This window comes from Ursus maritimus, unplaced genomic scaffold, assembly GCF_017311325.1.
Source record: "Ursus maritimus isolate PB19 unplaced genomic scaffold, ASM1731132v1 scaffold_14, whole genome shotgun sequence".
NCBI lineage: Eukaryota > Metazoa > Chordata > Mammalia > Carnivora > Ursidae > Ursus > Ursus maritimus.
The window spans coordinates 37,526,451-37,544,422 of NW_024423786.1; the positions used below are offsets into that span (position 1 = coordinate 37,526,451).

At 47.9% G+C, this 17,972-nt stretch overlaps 1 protein-coding gene and 1 pseudogene across 1 annotated transcript; both read right to left on the reverse strand.

Moving 5' to 3' along the window:
• Window positions 1-942: 942 nt before the first annotated feature.
• LOC103675077 (IQ domain-containing protein F5-like) lies at window positions 943-7,753 on the reverse strand. The gene is made up of 3 exons (XM_008704105.2): window positions 7,727-7,753; window positions 5,897-6,165; window positions 943-1,486 (listed from the first exon to the last, which is right to left on the reverse strand). The coding sequence occupies exons 1-3, from the start codon at window positions 7,751-7,753 to the stop codon at window positions 943-945; spliced, it is 840 nt and encodes a 279-aa protein (XP_008702327.2).
• A 3,627-nt stretch (window positions 7,754-11,380) lies between these two features.
• On the reverse strand, window positions 11,381-11,550 carry LOC103674781 (annotated as a pseudogene).
• Between the last annotated feature and the right edge of the window lie 6,422 nt (window positions 11,551-17,972).

Below are 17,972 nucleotides of genomic sequence, written 5' to 3' on the forward strand. Positions count from 1 at the left end.
TTTAAAGATGACAAAATGGCCTAATAATACAGAACCTAAAATAGATATGCAATAAGGCACTGGAAAGGGAGAGAGAGGGAGAAGCAGAGAACCTACTGACCTAGGTTCTGGGAGCAGCACTGAACCCAGAGCTCCTGCTCTCCTGGAGTTCACCCTCTAGTGGGGGCAACAGAAAATAGAAAATGAGGTAAGATGAGCTTGGGTAGGGATGAGGTCTTGGAAAACAGGAAAGCAGAGTCAGGTACTGAATACAGTCGGGGCTGGGGAAGCCATTTCAATAAGGTGGTCAAAGAAGGTCTCCCTGAGGAGGGAGCTTGGAGCAGAGACACGCTGAGTGGAGGGAGAGCTTTCCCCACGGCCTTTGTTGCAGTGGGAAAGACAAGGCAGGATAGGGTGAACAGTTTAGGAAAGGCTATCTAAGGAGGCAGCAAGTGCAAAGTGCTGAGATGGGAATGTGGAGGGGGGGGATCTGAAGAGCAGGGGGCCAGGAGGGACATGGAGAGGCTGACATGGCCAAGGCCAGACCATGCAGGCTTCTGGAGACCACAGGAGGGCTTTTGGAAATGTTCTAAATTTAATGGGAAGACACTGAAGAATGAAGAGTGTCAGATGACACAGCCTCCACGTGGCACGACCACAGGGGGCGCCATTTGCATGGACCACACTGTGAAGGCATCTCCCTGGAGTTGGCTGAGTGGGCAGCCCTGCAACCCCAACTCTCCTACCCAGGGCAGACATCGCTAATCAATGACAGGCCCCGCTTATCCAGCACGGGATGCCAGAATCCTCCTCCAGGAACCCCAGATAACCTCCACCACTTCTCAGAGCTGACCGTGCCAGGCCCAGCCTCTGCCATCATGTTCCCTGACCCTTTGCTGACACAAGGTCCTCCTGGGGCTGGTCTGACAGAGACCCGGTGACACAGAGTTGGAGCAGACCTGATCAGTTCTTTATTGGGAAGGGGATGCTGTCTGTAATCCGACAAATCTGTGACCCCAAAAAAATCTCGAGTTCAAGACCTAGATGGGTTGCTGTGAGGTCATAGTTGCCACGGAAAAAGCCACGGGTGTGGCAGTTATGCCAGCGCCAATAGACCTGGATGATGCGGACAGCATGGAGCAAACGGCAGTACCGCTGGCGGATGCGCCACATGCGGACCAAGGACTGCAGCTTGACTGCCGCCCGTTCCTGCTGCGAGAAGGACTCTAGGGCTACTCGTTTTCTCTTCTCCAGCAGCTTTGTCATCGTCACCTTCCACCAGTGCTGAATGACACACGCTCTGAGCGCCGCGTGCAGCAAGGTCCTGCGCACCAGAGTGCCCCGCCACCACGCCTGGATCTGTATGGCTTTCTGCTCTTGGTCAGGGCGCTTCTTTTTCTTTGGGGGGAGAGGTTGCCAAGATAAAGAAGGGATTCTCAGGGAACATTCCCCACCCACCTCAGCTCCAAGGCATGCCAAGAGGGGCTTCCTCAGAAGTTCAGGAGCACTGGGCAGGGAGCCAGTAGACCAGAGAGGTGTCCTGTCTCTGCCCCTCTCTCTTAATGGACTGGGACACATCCCACTGCCCCCGAGGCTCAGGCTCCTCATCTGTAAAATGGAGCGTTCCGGCACGAGCCATCCCGCCATCACGCGGACCTGGTTGGCCTGTCTGGAACAAGCATGCCATGTATCATGTTCCACCAGGGCCTGGCCCCCTACCTGGGCTGCATGTGCCTTCCCTTGCACCCCAGGGGCTGGAGAAGCGGCATCCTCGGTTTGCTTTCATGCCTGACTCAGCTCAACCCACAACCTGCTGTGTCGCTCCGTCAAGTCACAGCATTGGAAGTGTCCCTGCTCCACACAGTGTGGAGTCCTCCTCCTTTATCTCTCACTTTCACTTCTTTGGGTTCTCACATCTTACACTTCAGTTAGCACGCGGACATGCACACATGGGCACACACGCACCCCCCCCCCAGTTCTAGACTCGGCTTTCCCCGTACGTGGCAATGTTTTCCCCAAACACAGCCTCACTGCCCCACTGCCCAGCTTGGCATGGTCTGATTCCCACTTGTCAGGGGTTCCCTCCCTCCAACCAAGTGTCTGTGCCTCAGTCACCCACCTTTCTCTGACCGAGAAGGAAGTAGGAGGAGATGATAACTGAGAATGAGTTGGAACAAGTAGGGATCCCTACTCATCCCAGCTCTGGATAGGGCGACTGTTCATCCTGATTGGCCTGGGACATTCTGGTTTATGCTTATTGTTCCTGAGGAATCATTCCTAGCACTATCTTTCACTCACAAATGGAACCCGTTCAGATGACAGATTCCAGGATCATGCCATGCTAGGGGGCACAGAGAAGACAAGCCACCACTCCTGGGTGACTTGTCTCAGAGATGTTGCGAATAGGAGTCCTCCTCCATCTGAGAGCCTCCATTGACCTACCTTTGGTGGAGGGGGTGGAGGCGGAGAAGGAGGGGGTGAGGGTGGAGGCTCTTCCTTCTTTTTCTTTTTCTTTTTCTCTTTCTCTTTCTCTTTCAGCAATGTGGTTTCATCAACGTCTTCTATTACGATTTCACAAAACTGGCCATCCTTCTGTAATCAGAGTTAGAGGGGAAAGGTATCGGTAGGTGTTCTCTGTACAATTTTGTGCCAAGTTCACTGCATACTCAACTTCCTGCCTGGCCCAGAGTCCCTAGGTGTAGAACTCGCATCCTAAGTTAACTGGGGGAAGCCGCCTTCCCCTGCCTGCCACTTTGGGTGGCTCTCTCTTACACAAAACCGAATGCCCATGGCTTGGATATAGATGGTTCAAAGCCCCTCAGGTCTGTTATCCCCTAAATTCCCCATGGTTAGGAGCTTCACGGTTCCATTGCTCCCAGGTCTGTACTCTCCCGGCCGCAGCCTGGCAGGAAGAGGGGAGGAAGGGACAGGGATGTGATGTCATAAGGGCACCTATGACTCGGGCACCAGGATGGTTCGACAGCTGAGTTCTTTTTGGTGAAAAGGTGGAAGTCCTTGCTCACTCTTTCCTACTATAAATGCCCCAAATTTGGCAACAAAGGCAGCACACAGAAAATACTGCCCATGGACACCAAAGTGTGTAGAGACAGTCATCCCGGGCTGGTCGATAAAAACATACATTCGAGACAATTTAAACATCCATGAAGAGAGCATTTGGTTAGATGCATTTCATTTCAAACAATGGAACCAAATAATGGTTAGAAAGAATGAGTCTGCAGCAACATCTTAAACCAGCACTTCACTAAAAATTTATGAATGGCTAGGAAGCACATGGAAAGATCCCCAACACCAGTCGCGAGGAAAAGGAATGTCAGAACCACCGTAAGATCCCCCCGAACCCCCTGGAGAATGGCTAACATAAAAAATACAACGCCAAATATTGGCAAAGACAGACAATAGCTGAGTCTCGTGAAACACTTCTGGTGGAAAGGTAAGAACCAGAAACTCTGTGTAAAGTGGTCTGGCAGTTTCTAATGAAGTTCAGCATCTATCCACCCTATAACTCAATGGTTCTACACCGAGATATTCATACGAGAGAGATGAAAACACATGTCTGCGAAAGAGTTGTGCACGCATGCTCACAGCAACCTTATTCAAAGAGGTCAATGCTGGAAGCAATTCAAATGTTTACCGACAGGTGACTAGGCAAAGAAATTGTGGTACATTCATTTAAGGAAATAATCCACAGTAATAAAAATGGGCAAACGACTGACACCCATGATAACACAGGTGAACCTCAAAAACGTTGTGCTAAATGAAAGGAGCCAGACATCAAAGAGCATTTACAGGATTGATTCCACTTATATAAAGAAAACAGGCAAAATGAAACTATAGGTAGAATAATTCCAAATAGAGTTTACATCTGGGGTATGGTATAAGAGGTATTGTCAACAAGCAGCACAAAGAAAGAGAAATTTGCTATATCTTGTTTTGGGTGGTGGTTACCTGGGAATACAGAACCATGAAAACTCATCAAACACCATTAAGAAGCACTTGATAAAGGCCCAAAGAGGGGGTATGTAGAGAGGAGGAGGCCATTTGAGGGTGCAGGGTGTTAGTAATGGGGGTGGGGAAGATAGGAGTTGGCTGGAAGAGGCGGGAAGATGTTGGGACACATGGGTTGGGGAAGGCAAGGAAGGATCCGGTTGGAGATGTAGGTGTTGGACCACTCCCAAATGCCAGGCTTGCATCTCCTGATTTCTTTCTTAGTTTAGATCTTAGGCCCAGAAATTTTTTTACTATATCGTTACTTTTCAATTCATTCAAGCAGAAATTTACTTTTTTAAGATTTTATTTATTTATTTATTTGAGAGAGAGAGAACACGAGCAGGGGGGAGGGACAGAGGCAGAGGGAGAAGCAGACTGCTCGCTGAGCAGGGAGCCTCACGATGTGGGACTCGATCCCAAGACCCTGGGATCATTTCCTGAGCCAAAGGCAGACCCTTCACTGACTGAGCCACCCAGGCGCCCATTCTAGCAGAAATTAAAAATATATATATTTAGATCAGCTTTTCCAGTTCTTCTCAGCAAAAGGATGAATCCTAACGACTCAGCACACCATTATCTGAAGTGGAAGTCTTTCCTGGATGATACGTGCTTTTTTCAAATTGAGACACAGTTGACACACCCAGGTTCATTAGTTTCAGGCGTACAACACAGTGATTGGACAAGTGTAACCCCTGCTCTATTTTTATCCGCTGCCTTATTTTCAACTTTTCATCACGTTTTGTTCACAAAGTACAGGTGTCTTTCTTTTCCCCAGCATTCTTATATTTATTCAAATTCAAAAATCAGAATTTGGTTCTCGTACCACTATAGTAAACAGAGCACATACGATCCTAGGCAGAGCTCATGTAACAGAGAAGAGCAAACCCCCAGGAAACCTTCTAGAAGAAGTCACCCTGAAAGAATTCTGAAGGCCCCGAGCTGCTGATGGAAGCCACACTTCCTCCCACAGGCCAGATGCGGAGCCGGGCTCCAGGTCACTGTCTTTCAGCTCAGCCCCTCATCTTGGGACTGTCCCGACCACAACAGTTTCTCGTGTTTTCACACCCCCTCCCCACGACAGTGCTGGGGAGCTTGGTTTCTGTGTGTGTGCGCACAGGAAAGGTGACAGCACCACTGGCTCCCGGGGCAGGCCATCCGCGCAGGAGCGCGCCCTCCCCGGGGAGAGCGACAAGTCCCGTGTGGGTGTGGGTGGGGGAGGGACGGTACCAGATTGCGGAAAATACCCTTTGGGCAACAGCATTTCTCTCTTTTTAAAACAGTATTAAATTCAGACGCACACAGGACCACAAAAATCGTAATCCATTATGTTTTCTTATGAACATATCTTAGATTCTTACCCTGCTCTTTTACCAAGGGTATTAACGCTTTGGAAACATCTAGACAACAGACCAATCGATCAAAATAATTCTGCAGAATCTTTCTGAAATGACCCAGAGAAGAATATGAAACGGTGTTCCCGGGTCCCGGTGTACAGAATCTCTGTGACTTCCTGGAATTCTAGAAATATCCAGGCCAGGCGTATGCTGAGGGGATCTATGCAAAACGTTCAGCAGGTTTTCCCACGTATCTCAGACAGCTTTCAGCGTTTGTGTGAAAGGACTGCCTTCACCTCACAGAAGAGCTCCAATGCGCATTGGGTATGTTGAGGTGGAAAGCTCGGGGCAGCGGACACAGGCACCGTGCAGTCAGCGAGCCCCAGGCCGGGCAGCCTCTGGAAAGAGAAGCACCGAGGCAGGGATGCTGCCGCCCGCCGGTGGCTTTAGCGGCCCCATCACCCTTCCTTGGATGTCCAGGGTCCATGCGATCTGGTCCCACCAGGGCTAGGAGTAGATGCATGGAAGAATCTGACTGTGATCTCTCCTCTTCAGAATAACATCTGGGCCACCACCTCAGCTCCTCGGTCAGCTCAAAGCGCCCGCGGGCGACCTGCCGCTGCCTGGCCCCCTCGCTCACCATCAGCTCCCCGGAGAGGTAGACGCCAGCGGCCTGATCCTCCTGGAGGAAGCTCTCCACGTCTTTGCTCGCTTTTGTGTGCTTGTACTTAACAGTGAGTTCACACCCCCGATGGCGAACCGCTGTGTCCTGCTGGGGCAGGTGGTATGCTGTCTCCAGGCTTTGCAGAGCTGGGGGGCTGAGAGTCTTCTGCTTCAAGAGAAGCTGCAGAGGCAAGACAGGTCCAGGAGGAGGTCTTCAAACACTTCTTCGGTCTCCCTCTGTTTCTGTTTTCAGGGTCTCTGGTCACTCGTTTCTCCACCCCCTGTGAGCCTGCGCTTTGCTGGGGCCTGGCGCTCCCTCTGCAGTGGCTCACCCTGGGAAGGGGAGGGTGGGAGCGGCTGGCTGGCAGGAGAGCAGGGGGAGTGCGGCCCCACCCCCAACACCTAAGGCACAGAACCCAGAGGTGGGGCGGCAGGGGCGACAAAATACAGGGGTCTCTTGATTCAGCAAGAAAGTCTGCATTTTTAATAGACGAAGGCTGCAAATTCACATTTATCATGCTTTCTAACATGACTGGAGTTTTTGTGATGCTATTTTATGGCTCCCATGCCTGGTTTTCCAAGGAAGTGGCCAGGGGAGGGGAGGAAGGCTTTGTCTTGCAGCCCCTGGGGAGGGAGGCCTCCCGCCCTGGCCTTCCCGGCTGGCTCTGGCTCCAGCCAGACTCTCTGTTGTCCTACCCTGAGTGCAGAAGATGCCCGCTCAGGGGCCATGGAAGAATACAGCCCAAATTCTGTACTCCCTGGGGACAGGCGCTAGACAAGACTACCTGTCCCTATGCGTATCCCACTGAGACTGAACCCCAGGGTCTATTTTAGAGAGGAGATTTTCCAGCTCTGTCATCAGGAGCAGAAGCCTTGGGCGGATTAGACCCAGGCTCCGCCCTCTATGTCACAGATTTCCAAAAGTGGCCATCAGGTTGGGTGGGCTAGGGTATCCTGTGTCATGGCCTTCTCTATTTCAAGCTCCATCCGGCTTTGCAGACCATAGAGAGGTAACAGGAATGGAGGAGGGACCTGGTAACACTGCCTGGGGCCCTGAAACTAGGTGCAGCAACGGCCACATTTGCCCCTCAAAATATGGCCTCCAAAAGACAACCACGTCAAATCCCTGGAACCTGGGAAGGTTACCTTGTGCAGTAAGAGATGGGGTTAAGTGAAGGGTCTTTCAAGGAGGGGCTTATCCCGGGTTATGTGGGTAAGACCTACATGCAATCACACGCATGCCTCCTCAGAGAGAGGCCGAGGGAGTTTTGAGAGAGACACAGAAGAAAAGGCGACGCAAAGAGGCAGGCAGAGATCACAGCAGAAGCTGGAAGAGGCAAGGAAGGAATTCTCTAGAGCTTCTTGGGGCAGTCTGGCTCTCCTGATGCCTCGATTTCAGGCTCCAGCCTCATTTCTGTTGTTTTAAGCTCCCACGCTTGTGGCGATTTGTTCCAGCCAGCCACATAAATGAATACACCCCCTAACTTTTAAGTAGAGCAGGGAAGTCTCTTTTTTGCTTAAGCCAAGTCAGTTTTCTATCATCTGCGACTGGAAGAGTCCTAATTCAGACAGGAGTTGAAGAGAAGAGAGAGAAGCAGAAGAACAGAGTGGTATCTGAGCATAATGGAGGAGAGAAGAAGGGAAGCTGACGGGTGGGGAGAGGTGATGACAAGCTGTGCCAGTGCGGGCGCCGCCGTGGGAAGGAAAAGGAGGTGGGGACAGCGCAGCAATGGGAAGTCTACCCAGGCCACCACGGGGGCAATAATCATCGATGGGACTGCCACGATGATCAGTAATGACGTAGGAACATCCACGTCGTATCTCCAACAGTGTGTGTGTGTGTGCACGTGTGTGTGTGTGTGTGTGTGTGTGTGTGTCAGAGAGACAGACAGAGAGACCGTGATCAGAGAGATGGGGCTGATCTGAGACACGACCAAAGTCTGCCTGAAAACCTAGATGAGGGCGCCCAGCGTTTTGAGAGGCAAGGCGGCAGTGATAAGCCAAATGCCAATACCTAACAGAGCAACGCTGGGCCTTGTCTGTTTTACGCAAAGACATAAAAATCTTGGCCGCATACTAAGAAGGAGTCAAGGTAATATGAGGTTGGGGGCAGAAGCTAGAAAAAGCAGAACTTGCCTGAGGAAAGGGAAGGAAAAAGGAGGAGGGGTGGTCCCTTCTCAAATTCACAAAAATGCCAAATATGCAGACACCCTTTATCGGTACCTGCAAGGGCAGCTCCAGCCACGGGAGATGCCCAGCCGTGACAGGGGATGTCTACACATCCTGGAGATGTCTACACATTGGGAGAATGTCTAGCTATGGTGGGGATGTCCAGCCATGGGTGGGAACATCCAGCCATAATGACGATGTCCAGTCACGGGTGGGGTGTCCAGTCATGGGAAGAGGTCCTGCCATGGGGTCGACGCTCAGCTGTGATTAGGGATGCCCAACCATGAATCAAGATATCTCTCAGAAGCTCAGCTGAGCTGGAGAGAGTTGAGAGCTGGCAGGTATGAGCGTAGAAGTCCTGACTATGACCTTGAGGCCCTCAGGGGAAGAGGAAGACAGGAGAGTACTTGAGGTCACTTGAGCCTGAGATGAGTGCCCTGGCTGGTCCTTGAGGCTTCATGGGGTTTTTGGCCTTTGTGGGTCCTGCTCTCCCAGAAGGCTAATAACGGGGTACCTGGCAGATGGGCCAGACACAGGGGATTCAGCCACAGTGAGAGAGTTTGTGTCACCCCAATTCCACTATCCTCGTCAAAGATGATTTCTAAATTTTTGTAGTATTTCTCTAATCCTCTCCTTTTAAAAATAACGCGTTTGTAACACATACATAGAATTTGTACCTAGATAGGGACCATACTGTACAATTAAATTTGTTTCACTTACACATTCCTTCTCAGTCCGTAGAGAGCAAACTCATTTTTGTGGTTTCATTAAGTGCTTCTTAATGGGGTTTGATGAGTTCTCACAATTCTGTGTTCTCTGGTAACCACCACCCAAAACAAGGCACAACAAATTTCTGTCTCTTTGTGCTGTTTGCAAGCAATACCACTTACACCCCCACCCAGATGTAAACTCTGTTCTGAATTATTTTACCTATAGTTTAGTTTTGCTTGTTTTCTAAGTTCTTATAAGTGGAATCATCCTATAATTATGATTTCATGCCTGACTTCTTCAATTTAGCCTAACATTTTTGAGATTCACCTATGTTGTTCTGGGTATCAGTAGTTCATTCATTTTTTAAAAATATTTTATTTATTTATTTGACAGAGAGAGCGAGAGAGCACAAGCAAGGGGAACAGCAGAGGGAGAGGGAGAAGCAGGCTCCCCTCCGAGCAGGGAGCCCGATGAGGGGCTTGATCACAGGACCCTGGGATCATGACCTGAGCCGAAGGCAGATGCTTAACGACTGAGCCACCCAGGCGCCCCAGTAGTTTACTCATTTTTGTGTTAAATTTTCTATGTTCTATGAATTTGACTCCCTTCGATACCTCATGTACATGGAATCATACAGTATTCTTTCTGTGACTGGCTTATTTCACTCAGCATAATGTTCTCAAGGCTCATCCATGCTGTAGCAAGTGCCAGAATTTCTATCTTCTTAAAGGCTGAATAATGTTCCATTGCGTGTATATACCACATTCTGTTTATCCATATATCCGTCAATGGCCACTAGGGTTGCTTCCCCATTTTAGCTATCATGAACAATGCTGCTATGAACATGGGTGTACAAACATCTCACTGGGACCTGTTTTCAATTCTTTGGGGTATATACCCGGAGTGGGATTGCTGGATCATATGGTAGTTCCATCTTTAATTTTCTGAGGGCCCACCATACTGTTTTCTACGGTGGCTACACCATTCTACATTCCCACCAACAATGCATGAGGGTTCCAATTTCTCTACATTCTCACCAACATTTGTTATGTTTTTTTTTTATTTTATTTTATTTTTTTTTAAAGATTTTATTTATTTATTCGATAGAGATAGAGACAGCCAGCGAGAGAGGGAACACAAGCAGGGGGAGTGGGAGAGGAAGAAGCAGGCTCCCATTGGAGGAGCCTGATGTGGGGCTCGATCCCACAACGCTGGGATCACGCCCTGAGCCGAAGGCAGATGCCCAACCGCTGTGCCACCCAGGCGCCCCTGTTTTTTTTTTTTTTTAAAGATTTCATTTATTTATTCGACAGAGACAGAGACAGCCAGTGAGAGAGGGAACACAAGCAGGGGGAGTGGGAGAGGAAGAAGCAGGCTCCCAGCGGAGGAGCCTGATGTGGGGCTCGATCCCAGAACGCCGGGATCACGCCCTGAGCCAAAGGCAGACACTCAACTGCTGTGCCACCCAGGCGCCCCCCCCTTTTTTTTAATAGTATCCATCCTAATGAGGGTGAGGTGTGTCCCACTGTAGTTTTGATTTGCACTTTCCTTGTGATCAGTGATGTTGAGCATCTTACATGGACTTACTGGCCATCTGTAGGTCTTCTTTGGGGAAATGCTTATTCAGGTCCTTCGCTCATTTTTAAATTGGGTTGTTTCTTGTTGTTGTTGAATTTTAGGAGTTCTCTATATATTATAGACATTAATCTCTTAACAGGTACATGATTTCAAATATTTTCTCCCATTCTGTGGGGTGCATTTTTACCCTGACAATAGTGTCTTTTGATGCACAAAATTGTAGTCCAATTTGTCTATCTTTTCTTTTGTTCCCTGTGCCTTTGGTGCCATATCCAAGAAACCATTGCCAAGTCCAATGTCTGGCTTTTGCCCTATGTTTTCTTCTGAGAGTTTAAGAGAGTTTTACATCTTACATTTAGGCATTTGGTCCACTTTGATTTAGTTTTTTACAAGGTGTTAAATAAGGGTCCAAATTCCTTCTTTTGCATACAGAGAACCAGATTTCCCAGAACCATTTTTTTTTGAAAGCACTGTCCTTTCCTCATTGAGTGGTCTTGGCACCCTTGTCAAAAATCACTTGACCATATATGTGAGGACCATATATGTGGGCTCTCTGTTCTATTCCATTGGTCTGTCTTTATGCCAGTACCACAGTTCTTTGATTACTGTAACATAACAAATTTTAACAAATTTTTTTTGGTAGTAATTTTTGAAATCAGGAATCAAGGATGTGTGAGTCCTTCAGCTTTGTTCTTTTTCAAGACTGTCTTGGCTATTCAGGGTTCTTTGAGATCCCATATGAATTCCATCTCATATTTTTATTTATTTTTCAAACTAAAAATCTCACATATTACTGAACAAACCTACCAGTGCAGAAGCATAGTAACAGAGAAAAATCATTTCCCCAATAAAGCACATCTATTGTTCAGGCAGTAGTGATGTTTACACGTGCCCTTCACTCAGCATGAATATGTATGTGTCATTTCATGTGGGATCCCTTATAGACCTAGCTTCGTTCTTCTCCAATGCCTCCTCTTGGACTTGTACCCGACTTTATTCCAATTTCATCCAAATCCACAAGGGAACTGGATGATTCTGCTTTTGTTTCTTGGCCAGGAATCGCTTGATCCTGAAAGTCTTGTGAGAAGACATGGCGAGGAAGAGTCAATGGCACACACCACAACAGTGGAGAAAAGGAGAGAAGATTCCATGTGGATTTTAGAATGGATTTTTTCCATTTTTTTCTGCAAAAAAAAAAAAGTTTTTGGAATTTTGATAGGGATCTCATTGAATCTGTAGATTACCTTGGGTAGTACTGACAACTTTACTATATTAAGTTTTCGAATCCATGAATGTGGCATGTGTTTCCATCTATTTTTGTCTTCTTTAATTATTTTCAGCAGTGTTTTGTAGTTTTCATTGAACACTTGTCTTTCGTTTTCTAGGTTACGTGTGTTCCTATTTTATTCTTTTTTATGTTATTGCAAATGAATTTTTTTATAATTTCCTTCTCAGAGTGTTCATTGTTAGTGTGTAGGAATAAAACAGACTTTTATCATTGACTTTGCATCCTGTTACTTTGCTGAATTCATTTATTAGTTATAACAGTTATTTAGTGGAATCTTTCAGGTTTTCTACATATAAGATCCTATCATCTCTGAACAGAGATAATTTTATGTTTTCCTTTACAATTTGGATGCCTTTTATTTCTCTTTCTTGCTTAATTGCTCTGGCTAGCACTATGTTGAAACAGAAGTGGTAAAAACAGACATCCTTATCTTGTTCCCTACCTTAGAGGAAAAGCTTTTCGTCTTTCACCATTGAGTGTGACGTTCCCTGTGGGTTTTTCATATGTGGCTTTTATTACGTTGACTTCATTTCTTTCAACTCCTAGTTTGTCCAGTGTTTTTATCATGAAAACGTATTGAATTTTGTCAAATGCTTTTTCTGCATCAACTGTAATGATCATGTGGGTTTTTCCTTCATTCTGTTAATGTGGTGTATTACACTGATGGGTTCTGTATGTTGAACTATCCTCACCTTTCAGAAATAAATCCCACTTGGTCGTGTGCATAATTCTTTTAATATGCTGCTGAATTCAGTTTGTTAGTATTTTTGTTTTTTTTTTTTTAGGATGTTTGCATCAGTGTCCATGGCCTGATCATGGCCTGATCCTTTGTCCTCGGGTACTGGATGATGTCCTCCTGCAGGTACCTGAAGATGTCCCTCTCAGCTAAATCTAGATGCCACCCAGCACATATCTCTCCAGCTCTCCTCAGCGCTTCACAAACACGCTGATCCTTTTTATTTTCTAGATACTGTACGTGAGCAAAACGAGATAACCAAGTGGGCCTTGTGGCAGAATTAATGAAACTCTTGGTCCTTACTACACATGAGACGGTACAGGAAGTGCAGGCACCCACAGGTTTGTGTAATATCTCATTTTATTGCACAGACAGCCAGCCGCCTCAAGATTGGCTGCACCAGCCAGTGCCAGACACGTTCCCCCAGGATTTCCTTCCTGGCAGACCAGCTTCTCCTGGACTTTTATTTACCCACCCACCTAGATGTGGCACTGGGTCCTGGCTGTGGTCACATGGTCAGGAGGAGATTTTACTTCGTTTCCCCTCATGGCTTCCCTTGGGCTAGCTCACGTGACGGAGGACAAGGAAGAGGATGTTCTGGAGATGCAGGGAAAGAAATGGTCATAACATGGAGCATCTTGAAGATGTGAATGGAATTCAAGGCAGCTCTGGGGCTCTCGGGACGTTGATGACATTCAGTCTGGGCTACACTCCAGTTTGGTAACTTTTTTTAAAATTTAAATTCAATTAACCAACATATAGTCCATCATTAGTTTCAAATTTAGAGTGGAATAATTCATCAGTTGCATCTAACACTCCCTGCTCATCACACTCCAGTTTGGTAACTTTTTATGTTCTAACTTCTCTTGCTACCACCATTTCTTCATGATCTTTATTTTCTTTGTTTTCCCTGCCTTGTAACCTTGGGGACTGCAGAACTTGGGCTTGGCCATGACCACTCATGACCCTTGTACATCTATGCATGAGATCCTCAGCTCTGCTACTCCCTTTCCAACTGTCTTTACTTTTTACAGTTCAAACTTCAGAGCACAACAATGTTTTCTCTCTCTTTTTTAAAGATTTTACATTTTTAAAATAATCTCTACACCCCATGTGGGGCTTGAACTCACAACCCCGAGATCAGGAGTCACGTGTTCCACCAACTGAGCCAGTCAGGAGCCCCATGAATGTTTTCTGTATGTGCTTGAAAACAAGGCTCCACATATATCCATTAGATATTTAAAATACTCTCTCTCTATATATATTTTTTTGGTCTGCGTGATTCCATGAGTGCCCAGGATAGGTAGAGTATAGAATTTCCTACTTGTCTCTGTAAGTCTATCAGTTTTTTACTTCTATGTGAAGTTATGCTGTTGAATACATACAGACTCCCAGTTATCATGGCTTCTTGGAATAATGTTCTTTTCGTTGGTTTAAAACAGGAGCTGCAAAGTTTTTGTGTAAAGAGCCAGACAGTAATATGCTGGGCTCTGCCAGCCATGCAGTCCCTGTAGCCACTACTCAACCCTGCCTTTGTAGCTCCAAAGCAGCCCTACACACAGGAGAGTGACTGTGGTCTAATAAAACATTTCTTATAAAAACAGGCAGTGGGTTGGATTGGCCAGCCAATAGCACAAAACACTATTATTCCTTCTAATGTTTAAATTCTACTTTATGTCCTCTTTATTCTATTCTATGTTACAACAGCTTTCTTTAGTTGAGAATCTGCCTGATAAATCTTTACTCTATCCTTTGTTTTCAAACTTCTGTGTTACTTTGTTGCAGATGTCCTTATTGTACACATTTTGTAGACGCATTTAATGTATTTAATGCCACCTCTGAACCCACGTTTTTAATTGTTGAGTGAATGCATTATGCTTAGGGTGACTGCTGACATATTTGGACCTCTTTCTGTCCTCAGTCTGAAAGTTCAGATCTGTCCCACCTCCGGCAGGGTGGGTTAGCCATCGAACTCAAGACACAACGGACTGTCATCTAGCACTAGGTTCACCAAGCTCTGCAGAAAACGCAGGTCAGGAAATCAGCACGCATGGCAACGGCCGTGTCCTCGGGGGTCCAGCAGCTACCCATGCAAGCGGGCACTCACTCCTCCCCACCTCCTGCCCACAAGGAGCCCCTTGGCATGGAGAACCAGTCTCTTAGATGCCTCCTGGTCTTTTACATCATTCCAGTCCCGGGCACAAGGTCAGCATTATAACTTGCGGCTCTCCCAGTCCAGAGGTTTCCAAGTAACTACGACAGGTAACCCACCCCTGGTGCGTGGCTTTCGTCAAGTACACGCAAGACACAGGACAAGGGAAAACTGAGGCCAAGGCCCAACTGGTCTTCCTGGTAAGGATGCAGCGGGTCACCTTAGATTCAGACAGTTTATGACTCAGGTAGACAGTGAAAGCAAGATCAGCCAAAGTGCCAGGTCCCTGTGGTTCTTGTCCCACACAACACCAGGGATGACGTGAACTAAAAGGACCAGATGAGGGGCGCCTGGGTGGCGCAGTTGTTAAGCGTCTGCCTTGGGCTCAGGGCATGATCCTGGCATTATGGGATCCAGCCCCACATCAGGCTCCTCCGCTATGAGCCTGCTTCTTCCTCTCCCACTCCCCCTGCTTGTGTTCCCTCTCTCGCTGGCTGTCTCTCTCTCTGTCAAATAAATAAATAAAATCTTTAAAAAAAAGGGGGGGGCCAGATGACAGCAGCGTGAGTTCCTGCCGAGGATCCCGATCTAGGCTGTGGCCAAGTGGTTTTCTATTCTGCAGCTCTGTTTGGGGGAGGGGGGCAGAGAGCCCTGCTCCTCAGCGGAACCCAAGGGAGGGAGGGCAACTGTCTCAGGACAGCCTCCCAGGGAAGACAGAAGCTCCTTGCAAGCCCCCTATCCTCTCCTGTTGCAGGACAATCCCAAGGCATCCGGCCAAGACTCAAATTCGCTGTGGGTCAAGCCTTTGCCTTGGTAACCTCTGTGGGTATGTGCACGCCGGCCATGGGCAAGATCTTCCCTCTACAGCTCCATCCCCGGGTTTTCATGTGTCCACGGAGATGTCTCAGGGGCCCAGGCCACTCCATCGGATGCCCTCAGGAACTGTGCAGACGGGGGCCTGAGCCTTATTTATCCTAAGGCAACACTGGATGAGTGGCCATAATGGGCCTCCCAGGCAGGTGGTCAGGCCCCTGAGAGCACTGGAGCCGAGCCAGCTGAGCGCGTCGTTCACCCAGATGCAGCAGAGGTGCTGGCAACAGCACACACCCAACCTCACCCCGCCAGCAGAGCGTCCAGAGCAAAGCCATTGCCTGTCCCCACTCCCACCAGAAAGCTCCGCACGATCGGCAGTCTGTGGAAAGGTATGAAAGAGTCCAACAGAACCAGGATGAAGCTGCAGGGAGTCATACCAGTGTCCAGAAAGTCCATCTTGTTCTGTTGTCTCAAACGGAGGCTGTTCCTTTCTGGAATCAGCAGATGCTGGCGGGTTTTGAGAGTTTCCATTTCAAGGTTCTTGCTGGTCAGTGAGGGTGGTGGTGGCAGTCCGGGTGCCCTGCAGACAAGAGTTGAGAGAGGGTAACGGTCCCTCCACCCTTGGGATCTAAGGTCTTCTCTTTTTTTAGGGAGGGAGGGACACAGGGAGAATCTTAAGCAGACTCCATGGCCAGCGGGGAGCCCGACATGGGGCTCGATCTCATGACCGTGAGATCATGACCTGAGCTGAAATCAAGAGTCAGATGCTTAACCGACTGAGCCCCCCAGATGCCCCTAAGGTCCTCTCTTCTTAATTCACCTTCGTTCAGCAAGAATCTGGTTCTGCAGTCTTCCTTATGTCCCTTCTGCCACCCTAGCATGCCTCTCATCTCCTGACATGTGGGCCACACCATCACCACCTTAGGACTTGTCACCTCATAGTCGTGATCAGACTCTTTCCCAGGAAAGGATCTCTGACAAGGCAGCCTGGAAGCCACCTTTGGAAGTAGAGACGTCTGTAGGTAAAGCCCAGCCTGGCTTCTGCCCTTGACTCACCAGGTTCCCTCACCCCCGTTGCTGGAAAAATCTCAACCATCCTCTCTAGACATTTCACATCTCTGTGGCACGTCTCCTAAATGTGTTGTTCTGACTTTGTCCTCCTCCCTCTCCCCCTCTCTTCCTCTGCTTCTGCCACAGCAGCCTCATTGGTGTCCCTCAATTGTGCTGGGCACGTTCCTGCATCAGTGTCTTAACACCTCTTCACCCCTGAGACGCCCGCAGGGCTTCCTCCCCGCCTCCTTCACCCGCTCTCTGGCCACCCATATAAAAGTGAGACCTCCTTTCCATCCGGCATGCTCTGTCTCCCCTGCCTGACTTTGCCCCATCACAAACATTACTACCCAAACCCTCTCTACATAACTGTCCCAGAGGTATCGGAATCTTGCCTGCCTTTTTTCACTGCTGGATCCCCGGCCTCTGCAGCACTCCGTGGCACAGAGTGGATGCCCAGTAAAAAAGTGTTGAGTGACTACATTTGGTCCAAACCAGGTAAATAAATCCCACTAAGCACAGGCCACTCAGCCGTGGGTCATGGACAACTGTCTTCCCTGGGCCACAGGGCCTAGTCATGGATCCCTAGCATCACTAAGCAAAGAACTTTTGTTCACAGATCCACTCATTCGTCCGTGCAACAATATGGAAGCCCTACTGTGTGCCAAGTACTATTATAGGTATTTGTTAAAGCGAAGAGTAACACAGGGAGAAAGTCCCTACCTGCATAAAGGTCACATTCCAGGGCGGAAAACAAACCAACAGATAAATGTGCTTTCCACGAACTGGGACAGACGCCACTCGTGATTGCTGTGCACGGACAAAGCGGTTTATGGATCACACTGTCTAGCTGTGACAATGCTCTCACCAAGGAGGCGAGTTTGTTGGAAAGACTCCTGCAGAACAATCCTACACAGACAGGTGACTAACGCACAAGCCGCCCAACGACACCTGGCTGCTGCAATTTTTCTAGCCTCTGGAGGGAGCTCCTCATCAGCCAAAACAAAATGCCAGGGAAAACGCTTCTAGAAAACGGATGTTTTGAGACATTTCCCTTATATGATCTTGTTGCCAAAAAGTTCACTCACAAACACTCTTACCACTGAACATTTAAAACTGAAAATATCATTTCCTCGTCTATGTATCACTTCCAAATCTCCCGCCTCCACCGGCCTCGAATTGTATCCGTTGGCAGTGTTCTGAACAAAAGAATGAACTAACAAACTGTTAGACGTATGAAAGGCAGGAAGAATCTGATCATGATTGTAAGAGGCTGATCAGTAGCCAAAGCTAAGGACATCAGGGAACTGAATAAATAATAAAATTCATGAGACACACGCAGAACTTTAGATTTTTCAAACAGTAATCATTTATTTCATGCATCCACAGAATATTCACAAGGGACTGGCACACACGTGGCCAGCAAGAAAAGCATAATTTACAAGTATAATCAGTGACCATGTCTAGTTATGTCAGAAACAAGTAAGTTAA

What these genes read in the sequence shown, in the direction of transcription:
- LOC103675077 (XM_008704105.2), bottom strand. Translation starts at nt 7,753, where the DNA reads ATGATTATTGCCCCCGTGGTGGCCTGG. An exon ending in TTGCCCCCGTGGTGGCCTGG is followed by an intron (nt 6,166 to 7,726) that starts GTAGACTTCCCA and finishes TTGCCTCTGCAG; the next exon opens with CTTCTCTTGAAGCAGAAGAC. An exon ending in GAGCTGACCGAGGAGCTGAG is followed by an intron (nt 1,487 to 5,896) that starts GTGGTGGCCCAG and finishes CTCCCTGCCCAG; the next exon opens with TGCTCCTGAACTTCTGAGGA.